Below are 26366 nucleotides of genomic sequence, written 5' to 3' on the forward strand. Positions count from 1 at the left end.
ACAGAGAAATACCCAAAAAATCCCAAGCCGTTTTTTATAACCTCTCCTTAATTTTTCTATCGGATTATGATAGAAAAAAAATTCTAACCATTTTTACTAAAAACAAAATGAAAATATAAAAACAGGTAAAAAATATAATAAAATTGATCCAAGTAATATTTTTTTAATTTTCTTAAATTTGTTTATAAAATTATTAAAAATTATTTACCTATTAAAAAAAAGAACTTTTATCAGCTTTTAACAACCATGTCCCTCAATTTCAAAAATAACCAGTCTAAAATACCAAATCTCGTCCGTCAGACTTGTCTTTCAAAGTTATACGATTTACACTACCTCCAAGGTGGGCAGGGAGAGATCCCCACCAGGGGATTACGGGGATAGCAACTCATTCCAACCTACTCAGAGAACTTGTTTCGGCTGAACAAGAGGGCAAACTTATGCTAACCTTCAGCTGGATAACCAGAACTCACGATTACTCTTTAAGTGTACCATACTAAATAAGTCTAAAGACATTTCTTTCTGAAAGCACACAAAGAAATCCAGTCCATCCAAGGGTGTGTGCGCCTCTATTTGAAGACCTGCGCTAGAGAAGAATCCTAAACGACTACTAATAACCTAAATTCTGCTAAAAGCCAGTAAATAGGGACGTTGTGACAACACTGGAATGGACAGGAAAGTCCCTCCTCCAAGGCCTTATCCAGGATTTTTGTTCTGGAGGCGGTCTTTTTTAGGGGACAGGGGTACATATCTTTTAAAAAATGCTAAATAACACATCAAAATTTTGTTTATATGCATTTTTGCAGCGTTTTTACGAACGGACAAAATGTCGATAAGGGGTTCAAACCTCCCAAACCCCCTGGATATGGTCTTGCCCCCCACCAATGAAAGAATTGTCGACCCCCTCCCTCTTTCTCTCTCACAAGAATAAAAAAATGGTGCCCTACATGAACTGTTTCCAATTTGGCTTTCCAACCTTGTCAAACTGAACTCTTCACACCCCTTAAAGGTCTGACCAGTGAAGGCCTATGTTTATTATCATAATTTTGATTAACCCACTCATCACCATCAACTACTCATTACTTATTTGATTATTTTTATTCACCGGTTTTGTGAGTGGGAAAAGAGCAAAGCACTCCGTAATCAACCATAAAATTAAATATCTGTTTCTTTTTTATTAAAAGTTTCATGTTTATACAATCCACGAATTTATAGTTCAGTCCCAATGTTAAACTACTGAAATTAAACTTTAGGTATGACAAAGAAGGCTGCATAGACTACTTTTCCCAAGGCGTTCAAGGATGATTTCCCTAGTCTAGGAAACATTTCAATCAATCAATCAATCAAAATCTTTATTAACCAAAAAACCACACAAGAGTTCAATATGGAGTAGATGAGATGACAAAAACAACAACAAACAAGAGTCAAGAGCTCATATGGTACTTGTGACGAGGTTGGAAGAGCGAATAGCCAAGTGCTTCTTCCCACCAAGTTTCATTACGATCTCTCCACTCTAAGCGTTTTCCGATATTTCCAGTTTCCCCCTCCAACCCCCCTCAATGTCACCAGATCCGGTCGGGATTTACAATAAGAGCTCTGAGACACGAGGTCCTTCTAAATATCAAATTTCATTAAGATCTGATACCCCTTCGTAAGTTAAAAATACCTCATTTTTTCTAATTTTTCCAATTTAACCGCCCTTTCAATCCATAGATAGTCAAATCGGGGAAGCGACTATTTCTAATTAATCTGGTAGGGTCTCTGATTCGCCTGCCATCTTTCAGCAATCGCTATATTGATCACGTATCTAGTTTCAGATCTTCTTCATGTAAAAATTGGGGTGCTCCGGGATTCAAAACTGAGACCTCTCGCACCCTAAGCGAGAATCACACCCCTAGACCACAAGCCATACTTAAGAAAAACAATCGTTGGTTTTATCAGCAAATAAAATTCTTCTCAACTATCTTGTTCGCTCTCCCCCCCCCACCAGATGGTCAAATCGGGAAAGAGACTATTTCTAATTTAATCTAGTGTGGTCCCTGATACGCCAGCCAACTTTCATCGTTCTAGCTTATCTAGAAGTGCCCAAACTGGCGAATCGCCCCAATTCCCCTAAAGAGAGCGAATCCGGTCCGATTATGTCAATAGCATATCTAGGACATGTGCTTATTCTTCCCACCAAGTTTCATCCCAATCTCTACACTATAAGCGTTTTCCAAGATTTCTGGTTTCCCCCTCCAACTTCCCCAATATCACCGGTTCCAGTCAGAATTTAAAATAAGGGCTCTGAGACACGAGATCCTTCTAAATATCAAATTTCATTAAGATCTGCTCACCCGTTCGTAAGTTAAAAATACATCATTTTTCTAATTTTTCCACATAACCCCCCCCCCCCCCCAACGTCACCAGATCTGGTCGGGATTTAAAATAAAAGCTCTGAGACACAATATCCTTCTAAATATCAAATTAAATTAAGATCTGATTACCCGTTCGTAAGTTAAAAATAACTCTTTTTTTCTAATTTTTCCGAATTAACCGTCCCACCCCCCACCCCCAGATGATCGAATCGATGAAACGACTATTTCTAATTTAATTTGGTCTGGTCCCTGATACGCCTGCCAAATTTCATCGTCCTAGCTTATCTGAAAGTGCCCAAACTAGCAAAATCGGGACCGACAGACAGAGAGGCCAACAGAAATTGCGATCACTATATGTCACTTGGTAAATACGAAGTCCCATAAGAACAAAACAAAGAACACGCTCACAAAGAAATATATACTACAAAGAATAGATTCAAATATTTTTACTAACACATAGCAGGATGGAGGCTGTTTGTCATATCAAGCTTAGAAAAATAGCAACCACGACACTCCTCAGACACGGTTAGTGGTTCAGTTATCCCGTAGGCTGACACTAGTGTTTTGTTTCCAGCCCATAGGGGTATACACAAGAGAAATTTCGCGAAACGAAAATATAGAGATCTAATAGTCTTTTTATCAGTAGCCGTAAACACATTCCAAAACGGAGTCAAAGCGAGGACATGAGGTATCGCAAAAGCGTTGAACACACGGACAGGAATATGCCTATTCTAACTAGCTTTACAGCAAATAGCACACCAAACACTTTTCTAAGTTTCTCACTTAGATGAAAGATAAGGAGAGCCCTTGTCGTTTATAAAATATCCCTTATCAGGAGACAGAGATACTTAATACAGGCAGATAATTGAACACTCTGATTTCCTAACTGTACGCATCCAACATCACCGACAGATTTGCCGAAAGCAAGGACCTCGCTCTTCGAAGCATGAGAATTAAGACCAATTCCGGCATATTCCCTACTAAGCAGAGCAAAACTTTCTTCCACAGACAGTACAGTTCTACTTAAATTCAGTACATCGTCAGCTTCATTGAGTATGGAAAGGTCCAAACCTTTAAAAACAAAAATAATTCTAGCCTTTTTTTGGGACTAGAATTATTTATGTTTAACAAGAGCTAAGAACTCATATGGTACTTGTGACTAGGCATGTAACAAAATTCTATGAATAAATAGATTGAGTTAAAAGGAAAATAAGAGGCTTAATGCCGGTCAGGATTTAAAATAAGAGCTCTGAGTCACGATGTCCTTCTAAATATCAAAATTCATTAAGATCCGATCACCCACTCGTATGTTATAAATACCTAATTTTTTCTAATTTTTCCTCTCCCTTTAGCCCCCCAGATGGTCGAATCTAGGAAAACGACTTTATCAAGTCAATTTGTGCAGCTCCCTGACACGCCTGCCAATTTTCATCGTCCTAGCACGTCCAGAAGGACCAAACTCGCCAAATCACTGAACCCCTCCCCCCAACTCCCCCAAAGAGATCCAATCCAGTACGGTTCCGTCAATCACGTATCAAGGACATTTGCATATTCTATCCACCAAGCTTCATCCCGATTCCTCCACTCAAAGTCTTTTCCAAGATTTCCCCCTCCAACTACCCCCAATGTCAAAAGATCTGGTCGGGATGTGAAATAAGATCTCTGAGACATAAATTCCTTCTAAATATCAAATTTCATTAAGATCCGATCATCTATTCGTAAGATAAAAATACCCCAATTATCACGTTTTCCAAGAATTCCGGTTTCCCCCTCCAATCCCCCCAATGTCAAAGGATCTGGTCGGAATTTAAAATTAGAGCTTTAAAGCACAAGATCCTTCTAAATATCAAATTTCATTAAGATCTGGTCACCCTTTTGTAAGTTACAAATACCTCGATTTTCAAAATTACCCCCCCCCCAACTCCACCAAAGAGAGTAGATCCGGTCTAGGTATTCGCTTTAGGTATTTTCTAAGATTTCCGGTTCCTCCCAATTGCCCTCCCCCCAATTACACTGGATCCGTTTGAGATTTAAAATAAGAGATCTGAGTTACGAGGTCCTTCTAAATATGAAGTTTCATGAAGATCCGATCACTTCTTCGTAAGTGAAAAATACGTCATTTTTTCTAATTTTTCAGAATTAACCCCCCTCCCCCCCAATATAGCGGATCTGTTCCAATTATGTAAATCACGACTTCTGCTTATTTTTCCCACCAAGTTTCATCCCGATCCCTCCAATCTAAACGTTTTCCATCATTTTTGGTTCCCCCACCCCAAACTCCCCCCAATGTCACCAAATCCGGTCGGGACTTAAAATAAGAGCTTTGAGACACGATATCCTTCTAAATGTCAAGTTTCATTGAGATCCGGTCACCCGTTCGTAAGTTAAAAATACCTCATTTTTTCTAATTTTTCAGAATTAACCCCTCCCCCCCCCCCAAACTACCCCAAAGCGAGCGGATCCGTTCCGGTTATGTCAATCATGTATCTAGGACTTGTGCTTATTTTTCCCACCAAGTTTCATCCCGATCCCTCCACTCTAAGTGTTTTCCAAGCTTCAGGTTTCCCCCTCCCAACTCCACCCCCCAATGTCACCAGAGCTGGTCGGGATTTTAAATAAGAGCTCTGAGACACGATATCCTTCTAAATATCAAATTTCATTGAGATCCGATCACCCGTTCCTAAGTTAAAAATACCTGATTTTTTTTAGTTTTTCACAATTAACGCCCCAATTTACTATAGAAGTAAAAATACTTCTATTTTTTCCGAATTAACGGGCCCCCACTCCCCCCCCACCCCAGATGGTCAAATCAGGAAAAAGACTATTTATAATTTAATCTGGTCCGGTCCCTGATACGCCTGCCAAATTTCATCGTCCTAGCTTACCTGGAAGTGCCTAAAGTAGCAAAACCGGGACCGACAGAATTTGCGATTGCTATATGTCACTTGGTTAATACCAAGTACCATAAAAAAAGAAAACAAAAGGCAAGTATCACCCACCTACTCACTCCCCCCCCCCCCCCTATCTTTTTGTTTATAAAAATCAATTATTATATCTTAGGTTTTTGACTCTAGACACTAATACCTCGGTGAAAAAGGATCCCCCCCCCTCCTCCTGCCAAAATAATTTCTAAAAAAAAATTATAATGCACAAAACTTTATTATTTCAACCAACATGTTTTTATGTATGTATATCTATAGAATTCCAGAACTTGGTGTTAAGTGCATATTATTTTCTTCTTTTTTTTTTACATAAATCTCCCCTTGTCTTAAAAAAAAATCTATCCAAGGTTTTGCCTCTGGATTCGTCTAGGTACAAATGTAGCGTCAAGATAAAAAAGGGAAAATGAAAAATAATTACCAGCAATAGGAAGCAGGATTCCAAGCAGGAAGACGAGAAGCGATCCAACTAACTGGAATAGAAGATAGAATGCAGCCAGAAAAATAGCCAAACAAATAAGAGGGTGAGACTGCTTAAAAGATGTAATCTGCGAATGCGCGTCAGAGGCATCGCCAACAACGCCAACAACGCCAACAACAACGCCAGCAACGCCAACAGCGAATGAGATCAGTCCCACAAGCATTTGTGTTGGATGAATAACCCTATAATATATTGGGCAAAATCAGCAAAAAATATTTAAATACTAAAAGAAGACAAAGTGTATATTCCCTTTGAAAATACTTAAAAAAATTACAATATCATCACACATGCATAAAGGAGAAGAAAAAAGAGACCGAAGAATGATAAAAAAGGATATTGAAAAATAATAGCCTAAAAATCCACCTGTTCATATTCTGCACTCACCCTTGCTTTTGATAAAAGTCCCTGACATCTCTCTTCATTAGACTGAGACCTGTGTTCATCAAGGAGTATCTACGTATATATACAAGAATTTCCAAGAATAAATATACAATGATATTCAACGAATCTACACGCACATACGAAAGTCCAGCAACACCACCACCGAATGAAAGATAGTGGGTGAAATTAGCCTAACATACTGGGTAAGGTCAACACAAAACGTAATAAAAACTAAAAGCATCAGGAAGGGAGAAGATATATACTTCATTTAAAACTAATTAAGTAATTAATAACATCATCATAGGTGCATAGAGGAATCGAACAATGTAACAAATCGACCTTGAAAGATAATAATATGAAAAAAACTTCGTTTTCTTAAAGAGTTAAAGAGGCTGCGTCTCAAAGTCGAACCTTAAAACGTACAGGAATTAGAAGAGGCAGTTGGGGGGCTGCCGCCCCCCAAACCCCCAGCTTTTAAAGACTCTTTTGTACAGGTTTTTTGTTTTTTTGCTAACCCCCAGCTCTTGGCTTCGGAAAAGCCCTCTTTTAATTAACAAAAAATTGAAATGAATGAATAATAGAATAACTTCGAAAAATGTTAAACACAAGAGGACAGGAGAACCATTGCGCCGAAACTAGTAATTAGTAACAATGAAGTCCCCCCCCAAAAAAAAAACCTGTACAAAAGAGTCTTTAAAAGCTGGGGGTTTGGGGGGCGGCAGCCCCCCAACTGCCTCTTCAAATTCCTGTACGTTTTAAGGTTCGACTTTGGGACGCAGCCTCTTTAACTCTTTAAGAAAACGAAGTTTCTTTCATATTATTTCTGTACGTTTTTCTACAATCCATGGTGGATGTAATTTAATAATTCCTGTACTCCTCGTACAGGAATTAGGAGAGGAACTTGGGTGGCTGCTGCCCCCCCCCCCCGCTTTTAAATCATTGTATAAAATAGAAAAAAAATAGATAGAATGACCGAAATGTTTCTTTTGCTCATAAGAAGCTAATATTCTGTTATCTCTCAAATGATAAGCTGTCCAGGTGTTATCAAAATTTTTTTGATGTTGTGAAAAAAAACCGCTCGTAAGGGACTTGAACCCTTGACCCGAGGATTAAAAGTCTCACGCTCTACCAACTGAGCTAATAACTTGCATGTGTGTAAATATAACTTCTCAATAGCTTTTAAAAATTTCAAATTAACATGGGCTCTTATGGAGAGAAATCCGTTAATTAAATAGCTAATGGGTGGTTTCTGGAAAACAGGGAAGTAGTTATCGGATCAAGCTGAAATTTCGCGGATAAGCTCCTGGGCCGTAGGAGACCTTAACTTGTGAATTTCAGCCCGATCGGACAACGTTAAAAGGGGTGGGGGGGTTGGAGGGTCGAAACTTTCGGGGGGTTAAGATTTTCCTACGAAACTTTCCAGGAAAATTACTCGGAGAATTCCGCATCGAATGAGTCTTCGTACACCCAGATCCGATGTCGGATGTGACCTGTAGGCGTCTAGGAAAAAAAAGTAAATGAATTTTAAGTGGCTATGCGTGGTTTCTGGAAAACAGGGAAGGAGTTATCGGATCAAGCTGAAATTTCGCGGATAAGCTCCTGGGCCCTAGGGGACCTTAACTTGTGAATTTCAGCCCGATCGGACAACGTTAAAGGGGGGCTTGGGTTGACAGGTCGAAACTTTCGGCCATATTTTCCCCATGAAGGAAAAGTTGGAGGGGGATGAAATTTTGCAGGTTTCTTAGTTGGAGCTCGGGCTACGAAATGAATCCCTCCCCATCCGTCTGCGACCACTGGAACCGAAGATCGCTTAACATTGTCGTGTGTCGCCTCTTTATAGAGGCACGAGTGTGCCTCCTTGATTACCAAAAATTTACCTTATTTATAATTTGACCCCTCCTTAAACAACCAAGAGAGATAAAACTCTACAAAAAGAAAACTTCAAACGAGACGACGGCCAGTAGAATTGAAAGACTAAAACAACGCGGATATTTCGCCTGTAGCCAAACAAGGCGTCCTCAGCACAAGATAAAAAGAAAACTAAACTAAAAACAAATAAAACCACCACAAATAATAATAAATGCAATTGTCGCTACTTATCCACGTAGGGAAAAGCAGCTATTTGAGTTACTTCAATGAGAATCAAAGAGCAACTGAGGAAAAATTATGAAAATTGAAACTTAGTTAATTATTCTGTTGCGAAATAATCCTCTTGTAAGCTAACATTGCAGCAACTCTTTTAGGTCTAAAAGAGTTGGGTTTTAGCTTACAAGTTGGGTTTTAGGTTTTAGGTTTTTAGATTAGTTTTCTTTTAATTTTCTATCTTGTGCTGAAGACGCCTTGTTTGGATACAGGCGAAATATCCGCGTTGTTTTAGTCTTTCAATTCTACTGGCCGTCGTCTCGTTTGAAGTTTTCTTTTTGTAGAGTTTTATCTCTCTTGGTTGTTTATTGTCATGTCTGGCCAGTTCGGCTTAAGAACTTTCGACCCCTCCTTCACCACGAAAGCCCAATGATACCTCTCCCTCAAAGAGCCCGCCCGGCATATATTAAGGAGCATCATATATAATATCTATATAAATAAAAAATTAATTCTTTATTCAATAAACTTTACGTAAAAACAAAAAGAAGCCGAATCCTGTTTTATAGGGAACAGAATCAGTAGTATATCCATGAAGAGGAGCTGATCAAAGTACGCAAATAACTGGAAAATAATTTAAAAAAAAAATATAAAGATAGAAAGGTAGATATAACATAGAGACGGAGAAAATAAAAAGTGAGAGATAGAGAAAATGTAAGGGGCAATGCTAATGAAACTTTATAAGTTAATCATACAACACCTAATATTCAATCCTTGATAGGAAATTGCATTATGAGCTTTCTGATTGCAATGCGCCCAAAATGCTGTGACAGCCCTACTCCCCTTACTAATAAGGGCCGAGCCCTTGTGCATATATTACTAATAGAAATAACTTTCTATTTGACATGACCTATTTTAATTAGGATTGTAGATTAACATAGACTATTGCAGTTTTCCAATACATCCTTTTATTTATCATACAAGCAAACAAATATCCAATATCTAATAGATTAATTTTGATTCGTTGAAGCATAAATTAATCCCCTGCAGAAATCTTAAAACCAGTCACTGCCCGAGTCTTTTTTTGATTTTTACAGAAACAGGTAACAAGTCTGTTGAGCAGCCTTGAGGCCAAACACTGGGCCTAGTATTGCCAAAAAGAGATCAATCCACTGCTCTAACACAGGGTCAACAAACTAATAGTCAAGTCAAAATTAAAACGAACAGAAATTCTACAAACAGAAGGTTTGCTACTGGCTACTGCAACCCCTACCCTCCATCAATAGACCTTCTAAAGATTAACGCGTCATTTGCACTCTACTGAAACCATTATCTTTTTGTAAATACAACATAAAAAATAAAGAATAAAATCTAGAATCTTGAATTGTGGAAATTTCTATGAATGGATTTGAAACATTAAGTTTATTTTCATCAGTTCTTTCCAATCATATTGAATACTATGGTTATCTTATTTTGTTTCCACTTTTCAATTATATTTCGAAAAATTAAACCACACTGTTCAAAACATATGTAGTTTTCAATAAAAAAAACAAATTGCACAATATCTTTTAGAAATTAAGCTGGGGTGAGGGTATTCAAACTTCTATTTGTCGTAATTAATACTTGTTTCGAGTATGAAATAATTGTTCATTTTAGTTTCTTATTGTTTGAGGATTTTTACTGCTCCTCTTAAGTTTTAATACGACTCTTTACTTTTCCTTGAAAAACTCCCTTTTAGCAAGTTTAATATTTAAATTAATTACTGGAAAAGACTTCTTGAAATTCTGTTAACTATTTTTCATTGATAATATTTTTCCCCATTGAGTTTAACAGTAGATCATTTTTAACAAGTCAGTTAAAAATCTATATAAGTGAGGAAACTGAATAAACAAATAATGAAAATTAAAAGAGCTCAAAGCATCAATTAAACCAAACTCAGAGCCTCACACAAAAAGGCCAAGAGGCAACTGGATTTAAAAATCCCAACTGAAAATAAAACAGAAAATTCAGATGCGAACAATCCATTTTGTATATCTGGTCACATATTAGACTTAGGTTTATCTGACCTCTTTGAATTCTATTTATTAACTGTATTATCAACTGATTTCGATAAAGAAACACACCACTATTATTGCTAGTGACTTTTGATTAGGAGTATGAGCTAAGAACGTGTGGCCTTTTCACAGCCAATCTCAGAACATACAGAAACACAGTACTATTATTGCTAGTGGCTTTTGTTAATGGGTACGAGCTATGAACGTGCGGCCTTTTCAAGGCTGAACTCAGAACGTACGGCCCTTCCAATTCAAGAATTGGGATTAAGAAACACAACACTATTATTGCTAGTGGGTTTTGATTAGGAATACAAACTAGGAACGTATGGGCTTATCCTCACTTTTGGTCTGAAGAACCTCTCACGAAGAGTGGAAAATATGAATCCAAAATGAACCATTTAAGGCTTCAGAGAAAACAGAAGAAGCTCTTATAAAATCAATTCTTTTTAATACAAGCGCAAATTCGCATGATATAGAAAAATTCGGAGAAGTTGGAGTCGTCTTTGTTTGTCTGCAATGCTAATCTTTCGCTGTCAATATAAATTCCTAGAGTAAATTCACACGTTTTTAAAGACGAAAATTTTCTACAAACTTTTTCTTTTTGGTTCTTATTGCTTTTGAATTTAGTCATTAATGATATCGGCAAAAAAAATTAAAAACCACAAAACACATATTATTGCTATTGAATCATATATATATATATATATATATATATATAGGCCTTGGGCTTAAAAATAAAGCAAACAGATTAGAAACTTACCCTACAATGGTAAAAATCACAAGCCCTAGTATAAAATAATTTGTTTGGTAGTAGAGAAGGTTCTGAACAACCCTGTTTCCCCATTTCTCAAAGTCTTTGAGGTTTGGTACTTGAAATCTAGCAGACTCGAGCAAAAAGTCGTCCAGGGATCTCAGAGGAGATAATTCAATACCATTGTCAGTCTTAGTCGCTGAACTTGACATCTGTAAAAAAAGAAAATAATTTAGTTTGGATTCTGTTACCTTTAGCAAATCTAGATATTACTGTCTTGAGAACTTAAACAGGATAACAAAGCTTTTTTGATATTATACTATTCATTGTTTTTTATCAAAACAACCCCAATCTTTATTGTTGTGGGTCTAATCCTGGTTATGAATTTCACCAGACTGAGCAAAATTGTGTCTGTTATTGTTGTAAACCTCGGCAAATAGAGCAAAACTATTGTTGCACTGTTTTAATCCTTGTTCTAACCAAAACAAACTAAGTGAAAATTTTGTGGCTTTTGCTCTAATCCTTATTCAAGAAACTAAGCGAAACTTTTCTTGTGGTTCTAATCCTTAATTCTAAGTAGAAATTCGCTGTTCTAATCCCTGCTTATAACCTCAATAGTCCAGCAAAGGTTTGTTGTTGTTGTTATTCTAATGCTTATTCTAAACCTTGATAGACAAAGGGAAACTTTTATTGTAATTATTCTAACCCTTTTTTTTTAACCTTAACAGACTAGGAAAGGATCGTATTGTTGGTGTTGTAATACGTGCACTACCTCCCATAAGACAAAGCAAATATCTCTTCATATTTTAATCCTTGTTCTAAACCACATTAGACAAAGCACAACTTTTGTTGTTGTTATTTTGTAAGAAATGCAGATCACAGCTAAAACCATGTCTAATCTTTTATTTCATATCATGATATGTTTTGTATTTTTTACACTGCACCTTTTCTATTTTCTTTTGTTTTATTCTCAACAAAATTCACATGATCTTTTGCACATTTAAATTGAATAGAAGCTTAAATTTTTCTAAATAAACAATTTCATATAAATAGTCAAAAAAATTTGTTAAGCTACTATACCACTCTCTATGGTGCTTCGTTTGAGATTCCAATTTTACAAGAAAAGACAAAATTCTTCAATGGAAAATCCTGCCAGGACGACAGTGAATAAACAGGATGTCCCATTTATTTAAATAAAACAAAAAATTTTCTTGCGACATTCAACATTTTTCATTTATTTTAAATATTTTCTGCGTTTTTTTTTTACAGATTTGATACCTGAACAAAATAAATTTCTTTGTATATGCTTCAAAACAGATAGAATTATCTTTCAACTATTCAAAAAATGGATTAACTAACTTTAAAAAGCGCAGGATTACCAGTTGTCACTCTTTTGAATTTTTGCTACTCTTTCAGATTTATTAAGTGGATACCTTGCTCAAGAGCCTGAATTTAATTTTAGGTCTTGTCAGTTTTAACTACATTCCTAAGTAGGTAAAACAAAACCGTACAGGTATGTGAGTTTGAATTTAAATTGCTCTGAAGACAGTTGTTTTTTGTTTTTTTTTTTTTTTTTTTTTTTTTTTTTTTGTAGAGTGTGTTACTTGGTACTAGTGGGTACCACATCATTTTCCATGGAACCACATTATTTTATTTTTTATCATGAGTGTCAAATTGATGTACCCTTTCTTCCAAGACGTGCTTCTGCTGTCCTGTTAGCTGATAACGAATATTGGTTAATATTATTTCAAACAAATGATACAAAATTATATAGATATATAAAAAAATTACGAACAAATAGAATATAACAAAAGCATATTCTTGTCAAAAAATTCATTAAAAAAAATACTATAATGAAAATGATTGTTTTTTAGATGACATGTTACTAGTTTTATTTTTAGGCTCGAAATTTTTTTTACCCTTCTAAAAATAGTTTAGTAGCAAAACTTCCAGAACTTCACATATATTGTTAATTGACATCAACAATATTATTTGGCAACAATCTAGAGTTTTTTTTTTTTTTTTTTTTTTTTTGTAGACTGGTGGAAACTACTGCTACTATTCGCCACCTTGCTATATGCCAAACATTTTCATTTAAAAACATCCCCAAAAAATCTAGTATATCTTCCTTTTTTGTTAGTGCCCGGGCATCTGCACTATACTCAACGAAACTCAGAGTAGTTGCCTCGAATACACCAAGTTAATCAGATCCCTTTGCTCTTATATACGTTTCAAAGTCGAATAAAAGCACATTGAGCTTTTGCTCGTCTAATCTTTACGCTTTTTCAGTCACTATTTTCCCCTTCTATTACCCTGATGTTAGGTGTAATGATGTTAGGAATATAAGTATGTCACATTACAAATCGCTTCCATACAACAAAATTGACCCAAAAATTAAAAGGAGGAGGTGAAATTTGAAAGCTACGGAATAGAAAAATTTCAATAGGAAAATTTTAGACATTTCTTCAAATAATGTTCGTATCAATCCTCATAATCTGCAATTTGGAACGCAAACAATGTCCTTTGTCTCCAAACACTTCAATGTCCAATTCAATATTTCAACCTCAATTTTTTTTGTACTCAGCAGTTTTGTCTGTATTGTGGATAAAATAAATAACCTGTTTGACCGATTTTTTCCGCTTGGCTTTTGGAGGGGAGTATCAGGTTGTTTGAACTTGAATGGATAAGATCTTTGAAAATCACCCACTTACCCCTATATGACTTAGGCAGCATTCCCTGCCCGGAAGTATTTTCTGCACTTGTCTTAAGACCCAGATTTATGCCTTGTTTATAAAGACAATCGCAAACATAGTTACACTCCTCTATACTGCTTACAACTAATCAAATATACTCTGAATAATCTAAGTCAGACATTACCTTACAACTCCCATCACCCAGCCTTTTCTAGGATTGTATGGAAAACAAAGTCCAGACGAAATTCAGAATAATTAACGAATGGCGCAGCCCAACGAGAATCTGCTAAGCTTGCCGTATCAATGACTTCAAAATATAAATTTAAAATTTCCTTCAGATGGAGAACGTCAAAAATCTATTGTCAATCAGCAGGATCAAAAGTTTCATAATAGTCAATATAACGCTAATCATCAATTTACTAAGAACCACTGCCAAAACTACTCAATGATATTAATCAAATACTTAAAACTGCTACTACTACTACTACTACTAGTAGTAGTAGTAACAACTCACTGCAGCACCAAGTCGCCTGAGGCTAACATATCTACGCACGCTCTTCCTCCATCCCCATTTATTTAAAGCCTCCCTTTTTACACTCTCCCAGGAATTCCTATTTCCTCTAAGTCTTTCTTTATGACGTCCTCAGACCCAAAAAGAGGACCCCCTGCTTTGGATCACTCATGCTTCAGACCCATATTTGATCTTTGTCATCACTGTAGCTTCTAATATTCTAATCTTGGTTTGCAGACTTACATTCCTATTCTTCCAAACTTTTTTAGCTGCGAAAAAAACACCCTGAGCCTTGGCTACTCTACTTTTAACATCTTCACTGCTCCCATCGTCTTTACTAATAATGCCATCAAGGTAAGTGAAACTGCCCACCTGATCAATCTCTTCGTTACCCAACGTCACCTTTTCATCTTCACTTATTCCTAGCCTTAGCGACTAAGTCTTCTTACCATTAATTTTCAAACCTATTCTAGCACCCGGAAATCCCAAAATCTCTAGAAGTTAATTCATTTTGCTCTCACTTTCATCTAAGATGCTTAAATCATCAGCATAATTTAAGTCCAGGAGAGTTTTTCCTCCCCGTTTGATTTCGTGGTCTCACATTGCCTTTCTTTTACTCCTTAAGACCAACTAACAATAGCGTTTACCTTACGTTCAACTCGTTTACAATTATTACTGTATCAGTGCATCCAACCCATGATCCTCCCCAAACAAAAACGCAGAGAATTCCATCATATCTTGCTAATTTTCCTATATTTTTCAATTACCTTGCCTTTTAAGTATCTATCTAAATCCCCCCCCCAAAAAAAATATATGATTGTGCTTACCCACAGCAAAATTTCTAAATCTACACAGAATTTTTTTCTGGGGGGGGGAGGTTCATTTTCACAAACAAGTATTTGTTAATTTGTATAAGAAGTGGCCCCAAACTTTAGAAAATTTAGTGATTGCAACCACCCACCTACACACACCCCCACCCCCCCCCACCCCCGCCTTCCTTCGTACATCCCTGACAAACGGGGTGATTTCAGATACCTTAAATACAAGGCAAACCTTTTATGTTTTTGAGATTAGACATTACTGAACTCATTCTAAACGTTTAACTTCAAGACACACTTTTATTTTGAGACATTTAAGATATATAAATGAGAAATTTTATTCCAAGAATTTAACTAGGACACACAGTAAAATGCAACAACAAACTCTCTGTTCTAGTAAAAACAAAAGCCAAATGCTTTCCACGTTATAAAAAAGGAAATAAGAAGAAAAACACATTCAGAAAAAAATTTACAAGCTCGCTTTCTTCATTACAAAAATAATCTTAAAGGTCTCTATTTCAATCAGCTTAAGCAACAGCATAGTGAAGCAAAAAAAGATCCATGCACTTTAAATATTATCTTTATTTTTAGTGAAGTACTACCTTTTTTGTGATCTTTTAAAAATTAGTTTAACAGAAATACAAAAAAAAAGTGTGACGCACAAAAGACGTTAGAAAAAAAAGCGAAGAAAAACAATAATAATAATAAAGAAATCTAACAACAGACTTTCAGACAGTTGAAGAACCATTAGTTTAAGAATGTATTTACCAATTTTCATGTAGAACTTGCACCGTTTACAAAACTATTTGCTATAAACTCAGCAATTTTACAAAATATATGGCTACTCTACTATAATTTTACAAAATATATGGCAACATACTATAAGAAGTGGCCCCAAACTTTAGAAAATTTAGTGATTGCAACCACCCACCTTCCCACCCCCCCCCCCCCCCCCCCCGCCTTCCTACGTACATCCCTGACAAACGGGGTGATTTCAGATACCTTAAATACAAGGCAAACCTTTTATGTTTTTGAGATTAGACATTACTGAACTCATTCTAAACGTTTAACTTCAAGACACACTTTTATTTTTAGACATTTAAGATATATAAATAAGAAATTTTATCCCAAGAATTTAACTAGAACACACAGTAAAATGCAACAACAAACTCTCTGTTCTAGTAAAAACAAAAGCCAAATGCTTTCCACGTTATAAAAAAGGAAATAAGAAGAAAAACACATTCAGAAAAAAATTTACAAGCTCGCTTTCTTCATTACAAAAATAATCTTAAAGGTCTCTATTTCAATCAGCTTAAGCAACAGCATAGTGAAGCAAAAAAAGATCCATGCACTTTAAATATTATCTTTATTTTTAGTGAAGTACTACCTTTTTTGTGATCTTTTAAAAATTAGTTTAACAGAAATACAAAAAAAAAGTGTGACGCACAAAAGACGTTAGAAAAAAAGCGAAGAAAAACAATAATAATAATAAAGAAATCTAACAACAGAGACTTTCAGACAGTTGAAGAACCATTAGTTTAAGAATGTATTTACCAATTTTCATGTAGAACATGCACCGTTTACAAAACTATTTGCTATAAACTCAGCAATTTTACAAAATATGTAAAAAATAACTTGGTGTAAATTCACTAATTTAATTTAAAATTAAAAAATTTACAAAATAGCCAGTTATAAATTTACCAGTTTCATCAATTATAATTTAGAAAATAATATGTTACTTAACATAATAAACATATATTACTTATTTTTGTCCAAGAGTAACTTCGTAGACCTTAAAGAAATTCGTTTTCATCTCCCTAAATCTTAACGTAAGTTATCAGCAGTGTTTTTACTACAGTACCATATGGTTTTACCATGTTGTACTCATACTAGCCTTTTCAAAACTTTCTAAGCTACTGACCAAAAATTATAATTACTACTAGAATTCAAACAACACAAAATGGTAGCCTGGGCCATACCGTTACAACTTTTTACCTTGAGCACGTAATAGATACTAAGTGAAGTAGCCTTGAGAAGTCAAACGGTCTAACTATTGTCTTGAGTGACCTCCAAAAAGACTTTGACTTGGGGGATCTAATGACTTTTACAATACCACAACTGTTATAACTAATATATCACTGCAGCACCAAGCCACCCCGGTGGCTTGGTGTTACACATCCTCCTCCATCCCAGTCTATTGAGAGCTTTACTGCTTAACCTCTCCCATTTGATTTCTATTTCTTTTAATTTTTTTCTTATGGGGTAGAAATTTTTTCTACCCCATTGGATGACGCCCTGCTTTTCCGTCTCAGAACAATGACCAAAAAGTACTATCTTTGTTCATTTGTCGTCCTTCATATATAAAAGGTGACATAGCCATGTCAACCTTTTGTTTATTTTACCCCTAGAAAGTAGAATCAAACCATGTTTCACAGAAATCCAACTGTATGATATAGTTAGTCATACGATTACCAAAAACTACCCTTAGACAACTCCTTTGGAAAAATTTAGCAAATAGTCGCCAGCCTTTCGAATCACCCACGTTCACATATTGGCGAAATGCAGATGAAATCCCCGACAGATGAAAATCTGTGGACAACTTGTCCGACGCTGAAAATATAACTATTCAAATAATCCTCTTGAAATTCTAATCCGTATTCATGCATATAAATCTTAGTCAGTGATTTATATTGGATCAGTAAACAAATCAACAGAAGTGTTTATTATATAAAAGCTGCAAATCAAACAGTTCGTGGTAACGAACTGTAGTAAGGAGCGATCCGGCTCAATAGTAACCAAAACTCTAAAAAATTGAATTTTGATATCAATAGCTACATCAAAAGAATCGCATTTTAATGCTGATTTTAAATATATAAGTTTCATCAAGTTTAGTCTTACCCATCAAAAGTTACGAGCCTGGGAAAATTTGCCTTATTTAGGAAAATAGGGGGAAACACCCCCTAAAAGTCGTAGGATCTTAACGAAAATGACACCATCAGATTCAGCGTATCAGAGAACCCTACTGTAGAAGTTTCAAGCTCCTATCTACAAAAATGTGGAATTTTGCATTTTTTGCCAGAAGACAAATCACGGGTGCGTGTTTATTTGTTTGTTTTTTTTTCCCAGGGGTCATCGTATCGACCAAGTGGTCCTAGAATGTCGCAAGAGGGCTCATTCTAACGGAAATGAAAAGTTCTAGTGCCCTTTTTAAGTGACCAAAAAAATTGGAGGGCATCTAGGCCCCCTCCCACGCTCATTTTTTTCCCAAAGTCAACGGATCAAAATTTTGAGATAGCCATTTTGTTCAGCATAGTCGAAAATCATAATAACTATGCATTTGGGGGTGACTTACTCCCCCACAGTTCCTGGGGGAGGGGCTGCAAGTTACAAACTTCAACCAGTTTTTACATATAATAATGGTTATTGGGAAGTGTACAGACGTTTTCAGGGGGATTTTTTTGGTTTTGGGGGTAGGGTTGAGGGAGGGGGCTATGTGGGAGGATCTTTTCTTGGAGAAATATGCCATGGGGGAAAAAATTCAATGAAAAGGGCGCAGGACGAATCTGGTCACGTTAGAAAAAAACGTCAAATTCAGAGCTTAATATACAATACTGGGCGTTCGGAGCCTCTCTATTATGGAGTATAATTTGAAAATAACATAACTATACGAGCGATAAAACATATATACCACAACCATAACTCAACTAACGAAAGAACTGCTAAGAGATAACACAACTATAAAGCGAAAACAGGTGAAAACTAACGGGAAAATAAACGAACTAAGAGGTGGAAGGGGCCCAGAGAAAAAATATAATCCTTTTTCAATTTTGAGCCTAACTTCCGCAAAGGAGTAATAATGTCAGAAGCCCTGAAATACCGAATTATTTTCTTTTCAAACAGTTCGTGGTAAAGAACTGTAGTAAGGGGCGACCCGGCTCAATAGTAAACGGAACTCTAAAAAACGGAATTTTGATGCTAAAAGATACATCAAAAGAATCGAATTTTCACGCTGATTCTAAATATATAAGTTCCAATTAATTTAGTCTTTGTCATCAAAAGTTACGAGCCTGAGAAAATTTGCCCTATTTTGGAAAAAAGGGGGAAACATCCCCTAAAAGTCATAGAATCTTAACAAAAATCACACTATCGCATTCGGCATATCAGAGAATTCTATAGCAAAAATTTCAAGCTCCTATCTAAAAAAATGTGGAATTTCATATTTTTTGCCAGAAGACAAATCACGGGTGCGTGTTTATTTGTTTGTTTGTTGTTGTTTTTTTCTTTTCCCCAGGGGTCATCGTATCGACCAGGTGGTCTTAGAGTGTCGCAAGAGGGCTCATTCTTACGGAAATGAAAAGTTCTAGTGCCCTTTTTAAGTGATAAAAAAATTGGAGGGCAAATAGGCCCCCTCCCACGCTAATTTTTTTCCAAAAGTCAACAGATTAAAATTTTAAGATAGCCATTTTGTTCCGCATAGTCGAAAACCATAATAACTATGTCTTTGGGAATGACTTACTCCCCCACAATTCCTGGGGGAGGGGCTGCAAGTTACAAACTTTGACCAGTGTTTACATATAGTAATGGTTATTGGGAAGTGTACAGACGTTTTAGCCAAAAAAAATTAATATACTAATTTCATTTCAATAATTTATGTGCGGAGAGCCAAAATCAAACATGCATTAATTCAAAAACGTTCAGAAATTAAATAAAAAAAAACTAGTTTTTTTAACTGAAAGTAAGGAGCGACATTAAAACTTAAAACGAACAGAAATTACTTCGTATATGAAAGAGGCTGCTTCCTCATCAACGCCCCGCTCTTTACGCTAAAGTTTTTTACTGTTTTAAAAAGAAGAGTTGAGAGAAAGAGTCAAACTTTAGCGTAAAGAGCGGGGCGTTGATGAGGAAGCAGCCTCTTTCATATACGAAGTAATTTCTGTTCGTTTTAAGTTTTAATGTCGCTCCTTACTTTCAGTTAAAAAAACTAGTTTTTTTATTTAATTAGCAAATAGGCTCGTCCCCACATTAAACATCAAACACTTACCTATCTTCATTTAACATGTATCAAATATTGAAATTAAAATAAAAAAAAATAAAAGCCAGAAAAATGAGTGGTTACATTAAACATATTTTTCTGGTCTTGTTTTCATAGCGAGATATTATCGTGAAATGGATACTTTAAACAGAATGTTGTTCAGATTTAAGTGTGCCTATTGCTTAGTTTAAGACCTCTTATTCTTTTGTTTGTTAGTAAATTTAGAGTGTTTCTGTTTTAGAACGCCTAAACAATAAGTAATATCTATGAATTATTTTATATAAATACATATACAAGACGTTTTTAGTGTGAGGGGCAAAGAGTGTGTCTGCTAAAAGTGTCAAATATTTAAAAAAAAAAAAAGTTTTGAGACTGCATGTCCAAATTTTGGAGCATTTTTCATTAATCTAAAGCGAAATACTTGTTACGGCTTATACTAAAACTCATCCATTCTTCCTGTGCCTTGTATGCTATGATCAAATGTCCCCATAGGCCCTTTTTTTCTAGGTCAGGGGTGGGGGTCAGAAATAAAAATAAAAAATGTGTTTCCAAGTTCTGATTTCGATTTTTTCCAAAAGGAGGAGTTCTTTGAACCACTCTCCCTTCTTCTTCTTCTCTGTCACAGGCTATGGGTGATGTATGTGATTCATTTAAAGTCTATTTCCCCCTTCTTACAGCTTATCACAAACTACACATTATACTTCCAGGAAAAACATTATTAATTTCTCACAGTCAAATATAAAAAAACTTATAATAACCGTTCATGGAACTAAAATAAATCTATAAACAAAATAATTGACTGAATAAACATACTGACTTTCAAAAACAAAGACCATTGCACAAGCAACCACAGTTTCAAATGTCATCTAAAGACACAGTAAGACAATATCTGCATCATATCATAGGAATAAAAAAAAGGCTCAAAAGTAACAAACAAAACCCCTTTCAAATCCTAATTGCTTAATTTTTTGTTTGCATTCTGCACTTAAGTTTTGACAATTTTGGCATGTCACTTTTTTCAATTTATGACAGTGTGAAATCAGAGAATTTAACGTCTTTTCACTAACTGAGGGAATATGAGAAAGGTTGACCTCCTCCAAATAACAACAAGCTGTAAATAACATAGAAAGTGCTTGATCAGTCAACAGTACACAAGAAGAGAGATCAAGGACTTCTAACTCTCGTCTTTTCATTGCAATGCATTCAATCACTCCAGGAGTAACCCATGAACACTTGGATAAGTAGAGTTTCTTAAGATTCTGAAGCTTATTGACCAATGGTTGTAATGCAGCAGACTTCAGCCTAGAACAGTTGCTTAAGTCTAAAACCCTCAGATTTGGGTTTCTTGATAATACAGATATGACCACATCATCTGACAGGAAATTACATCCTGATAAGATAGCCACTCGAAGATTTCCACAATGATTTAAAACAAATTTTAATTCCTTTTCAAAAGTTCTGTTGGATGTTGACCTCAGTCTGCTAGCTTGAATAAATTTCATTCTTGAATAATAACTAATTACAATATCCCGACAAGAATTGGAGACCAATCGCAAATGAGACAAGTCACGCAAGCTTAGATAATGGCAGATCATTTCAATAGTATCCCAAGGAAGTTCTTCCAACATCTCTTCCCTAAAATGGATAAAAAAAAATGATAGAGACAAATGGTGGAAGATGAAACATTTCGACGTTGATAAACTCTTGATCAAAGACAACTCAGCAAAATTGTAGGCGAAACTGAAGTTGAGCATTGGTTTAATACAACTTTGAACGTGAGCTACAGATAGCATTGTGTGAGGGCTTGAACTGCAGTTTTGATGAACAAACTTGGAAAAGAGCTATCCCCCTCCTCATCTGCATATCATACCCAGCTTTTCAAAACCATCAGTACCTTAATTCTGACAACTGATTTTCACTCTTATCAATTACCTGCCCCATACACAACTTGGCACTGAAATCATTTCGCCGCTTTTCTGTCTCCAAATCAACAGCCCCAGGTCCAAATAGTACGTTTAGAGTAATTTTTGTTATAGGGATACCATAAAGATTTTTTTTTACAACTTTTTTCTGCTGAATTAATGGGATTCAGATTCATTTACAGTAGCCTAGACCATATATCTCTTTCATAAAAAAAAATATAAAAAATGGTCATAGCCTCAAATATATAAATTTAAGCAAAGATTAAATAAATTTGCATTCTTTCAACAATCAGGAATGATATGCCACATTACGGGTGCCCATACTTATGAACGCATTCACTCAAGTGAAGTCTGACATACCAACCACATCAAAGGACCACATTGAAAACTATATTTGTTGGTTCACAATTGGAACTACCCTTTTGGTTGTAAGTTCCAATCCTATCCCTAAACTCTGTCTGTTGAGAAGCTTATCTATTGCAGCGGATTACTGAATTATAGAAAGTTATTCATATGGCTTGATGCTGTCAAATAACAACAAATTTGTAGTTTGACATACTGATTATTCATATAGGAGGAAAAGTCAAACCTGTGCCCCCTCTATAAGTATAGCCATTTAATGATGCTTCTTGAGCCTGTTAATTTAATGAGCCTGTTAATGATGTTTCTTGTGTATTAGTATCAACACAGATATTAGGGCCTATGAAAATACCTATTGAAGTGCTAAAAATGGCTGCATATGGGTCTGTATCTTGAGGCTGGCATGTTTTGAAGATTTTTTAGTAGGGCCATACCAAAGCAACACTAATCCCGGACAAATGAACCAATTTTAAAAACTAACAAGCAAAAAAAATCTCATAAATAAAATGATCAGTTTAAAGATGACGGAACTAAGCAAACTACAGACTACATAAATGAAATGCGTAAAATTAGGAAAAAGAAATTTACACAGTGAATGGTAAAGGGGTGGGAAGAAGAGATTTTTTCGTAAAAACGTTCTTCTATATCTAGCAACGGAAAGTTTTTTGGGAGTAAAAGGAGGAATAGTGTATAACCTGAATAAGGGAGACGATGCCTAAGGGACGGGTGGGGATAGTCAGGAAAAAACAAATCTACCTGTGGGTTATGGAAAGAACTATGGACAAATCGCAAGAAAATTTTTATTCTCCTTTTTTCGAGGTTAGTTATACTGGCACTCTGAAGAGGGGAGATAAAAAAAACACCCTGTCTTCACTAAAGATATTTTCTATGTATCATTTTAAACTGTCTTTATTTTTTCCAACGATTCCTTGCAAATGGAAGGATGCCAAACAGGTCAGGCATATTCAACAAATGAGCATACAGATGAGTGTAATATTCTCAAATAATGTGATTTAAGACATTTAGACTTATTAAGGGATTCAAGGGGGGAAAACACGTACGCATTTAAAAAAATCAATGATTTGGCAATCACATTTTAAAGCATCTAATAAAATAGTTAAGGCCTATCTGATCCATAATATTAACTTGGCTACTTTTGAAATGTCCTGAAGATGTAGCTCACAGATGTAGGGACAGGTAGCTCAGGTACTCGCACTTCCCACAATCAATAACAGTGTATTATTGTTCATAATTGCATATATTCATTGTTTGCAGACTGGAGGAGAATAGCGCTTCCAGTGGCTAATTTTTCTGGAGAAGAAGTCAAAGAGGTGAAAGGACTTGTTGTTAGTCCATATACCTCTCTACAACTTTTGGAACTGGAACTGGAAGATAGATAGATTATCAACAGATCTATCCATAATATCAACACTACTGCTGTTTGCATTGTAACTTATGCATCATAAGGATTATAATTGGGTCTAACATGGTTCACTGGAGAATAAAATTGTAAATAGCAAGAGGATTAGAACATGGGTGTAGGCACTTAACTACTTGTGGTCTTTGGGGAAAGAAACACATGATTATTCCAATTAAATAAAGGTTGACATGACAATTAATTAGAATGTTTTCTACCAAATATTGTTGCTAGTTCAACAGCCATATGATTAAGCCAATTATTAGATTTTTTTAAGTTTACTGCAGATTGGGTCCACATTGAGACCAAAATATTGGATAGTAGATACTGACTGCGAATTCCTAAATTGCTTAAGGTTAGGATTATCTTTGCTTTCACCCCATTCAACAGTCACAAACAGTTGGGGGAAAATAGTTGAAAGTGCAATAGGCTGGGAACTGCCAAAATTCATTTGCTACTTTCAATCAACTGTAGATATTCGAGGCACGTGTCTTTATTTTCAGATCATTTTCCCCTCTTCTTTCTCAGCTGGGTTGACAATATCCCAATCTTTAATTTATTCTTCTTTTCTTGTAATATGTTTATAAGGTTCTTCTTGGGACTATTCTATAGTCCCAATACTTTTCTTTCTCACACTAGCATCAAAACCTTTTTCTTCTTCTAGATGAAAACTATAACTAAAACTAATACTACTGCTACTAACAACTCATCCCAGCACCAAGCCGCCTGTGGCCAATACAGCTACGCCTGCTCTTCCTCCCTCCCAACCCATTCAAAGCCTCCCTATTTATTCCCTCCCAGGAAGTTCCTATTTCCTTTAAATCTTTCTTTATGACATCCTCCCATCCCAGAAAAGGACGACCTGCTTTCCGTTTAGCCCTAGACGGTTGGCGGAAAAAGACAATCTTCGGCAATCGGTAATCCTTTCCTTCATCGAAAGCGGGATTGAACCACATTTTTGTACAGTCTACTGTTTGAAATACAGTCAGTATTGTGACCAGAAACAGTCCGTAGGCAATTTCTCTGGAAAACATCTAGTAAATCTTCATTTACTTTTTAGAGCGCCTATGTTTCAGAGCCATATTTGACTACGGTCACCGCTGTACCTTCCAGTACTCTAATCTTGGTTTGAAGACTTATCTTTCTATTCTTCCAAACTTTTTTGAAACTGTAATAAACACAGTGAGCCTTGGATATTTTGTTTTTAACATCTTCACTGTTCCCACCTTCTTTACAAATAATACTACCAAGGTAAGTGAAGCTGCCAAGCTGATCAATCTTTTCGTTACCCAATGTCACCTTTTCATCTTTACTTATTCCTAGGCTTAGTGACGACTTAGTCTTCTTAACATTAATTTTCAAACCTATTCTAGCACCCCGAACTCGCAAACGCTCTAAAAGTCAATTCATTTTGCTCACAGTTTCATCTAGGATGCTTAAATCAACAGCATAATCGAAGTCCAGGAGAGTTCCCCCTCCCCCATTTGATTCCCTGGTCTCCCATAACCTTTACTGTGCTCCTGAAGTCAAAGTCCATCCAAATGATCCTTATGAAGGGGGATATAACACAACCTTGCTTCCCTCCTTATTTAATACAAAACCTCCAGCTAAGAATATTAGAGAAAAAGCTTTCATGCTAATAGAGAGGAGAAGGAGTTTGTACAAGAATTCTCTGAGTGATAGATCATATGATAACAAAAGAAATGTACAGAAAGTGGAGAAAACATTAGGATATGAACTAAGGAGGTATGAAGTGGAGGCCATGGATAAAATTGCCAAGGATCTAGAAGATGCAGCTAGACTGCATAATAGTAAAATATTGTACTGGCATGTTAATAAATTGGGAGGGAGTGTCAATCCAGTTTTCTCAGTTAAAGATAGGAAGGGGGCCAAATATGGTGATAAGGAAAGAGACATGGGTGAAAATTTTTGAGAATGTGCTAAACCAAGATACAGTTATAGGAAGAGATATACAGGAGAATGTAAAAGGTTGTGATACCTTGGATGTGAAGGAAGACTTGTTTTGAGAGGAAGAATCAGCAACAGTACTAAAAGGATTAAAAAATAATATGGCTCCAGGTGCTGATAGTGTGGTAAATGAATTTCTTGAATGATGGCTCTGAGGTTAGAAATAAGTTACTGATATTTATGAATATAATTTTTGAAAAAGGTGAAGTACCTTATAATTTCAGGAAAACCTTATTAAAATCACTGTATAAGAAAGGTGGTATTATTGAGGTATTAATCTAGTCTCTCCAGGTAACATCTGCCTTAAAAAACATTATATGCGCATTCATAAGATATACATGGCAAGTATATATGGCATAGCTCAAGCAAACCCAAAAATGAATAAAAACAAGAAACAGGAAATTCAAACAAATATTAACCATGCAGCATATCATGGCACTCTCATAAACTACTTGGACCAGTAATTGAAACCTGTTCTATCCTTAAAGAGATGGGTTTTTGGTATATAATACTTGAACATAAGCCAGAAAACTATCCATAGACTAGGTTTGATTAAAAGCTAGCCAATCCATTCAAAATAGCCACAAACAACAGAAGGTCAATTTA

At 35.7% G+C, this 26366-nt stretch overlaps 1 protein-coding gene across 2 annotated transcripts in view; it reads right to left on the minus strand.

The window, feature by feature from the left end:
- Positions 1-5619: 5619 nt before the first annotated feature.
- LOC136043092 (PRA1 family protein 3-like) overlaps positions 5620-26366 on the minus strand; it is a 30936-nt gene continuing 10189 nt past the window's right edge. For both annotated transcript variants that reach the window (XM_065728026.1, XM_065728025.1), the window contains exons 2-3: positions 11049-11251; positions 5620-5956 (exon numbers count right to left, since the gene is read on the minus strand). In XM_065728026.1, coding sequence (XP_065584098.1) covers positions 5635-5956; positions 11049-11251 — 525 coding nt within the window. In that variant the 3' untranslated portion in view covers positions 5620-5634. The remainder of the gene's footprint in view (positions 5957-11048; positions 11252-26366) is intronic.

Source organism: Artemia franciscana, unplaced genomic scaffold (assembly GCF_032884065.1).
Source record: "Artemia franciscana unplaced genomic scaffold, ASM3288406v1 Scaffold_296, whole genome shotgun sequence".
NCBI lineage: Eukaryota > Metazoa > Arthropoda > Branchiopoda > Anostraca > Artemiidae > Artemia > Artemia franciscana.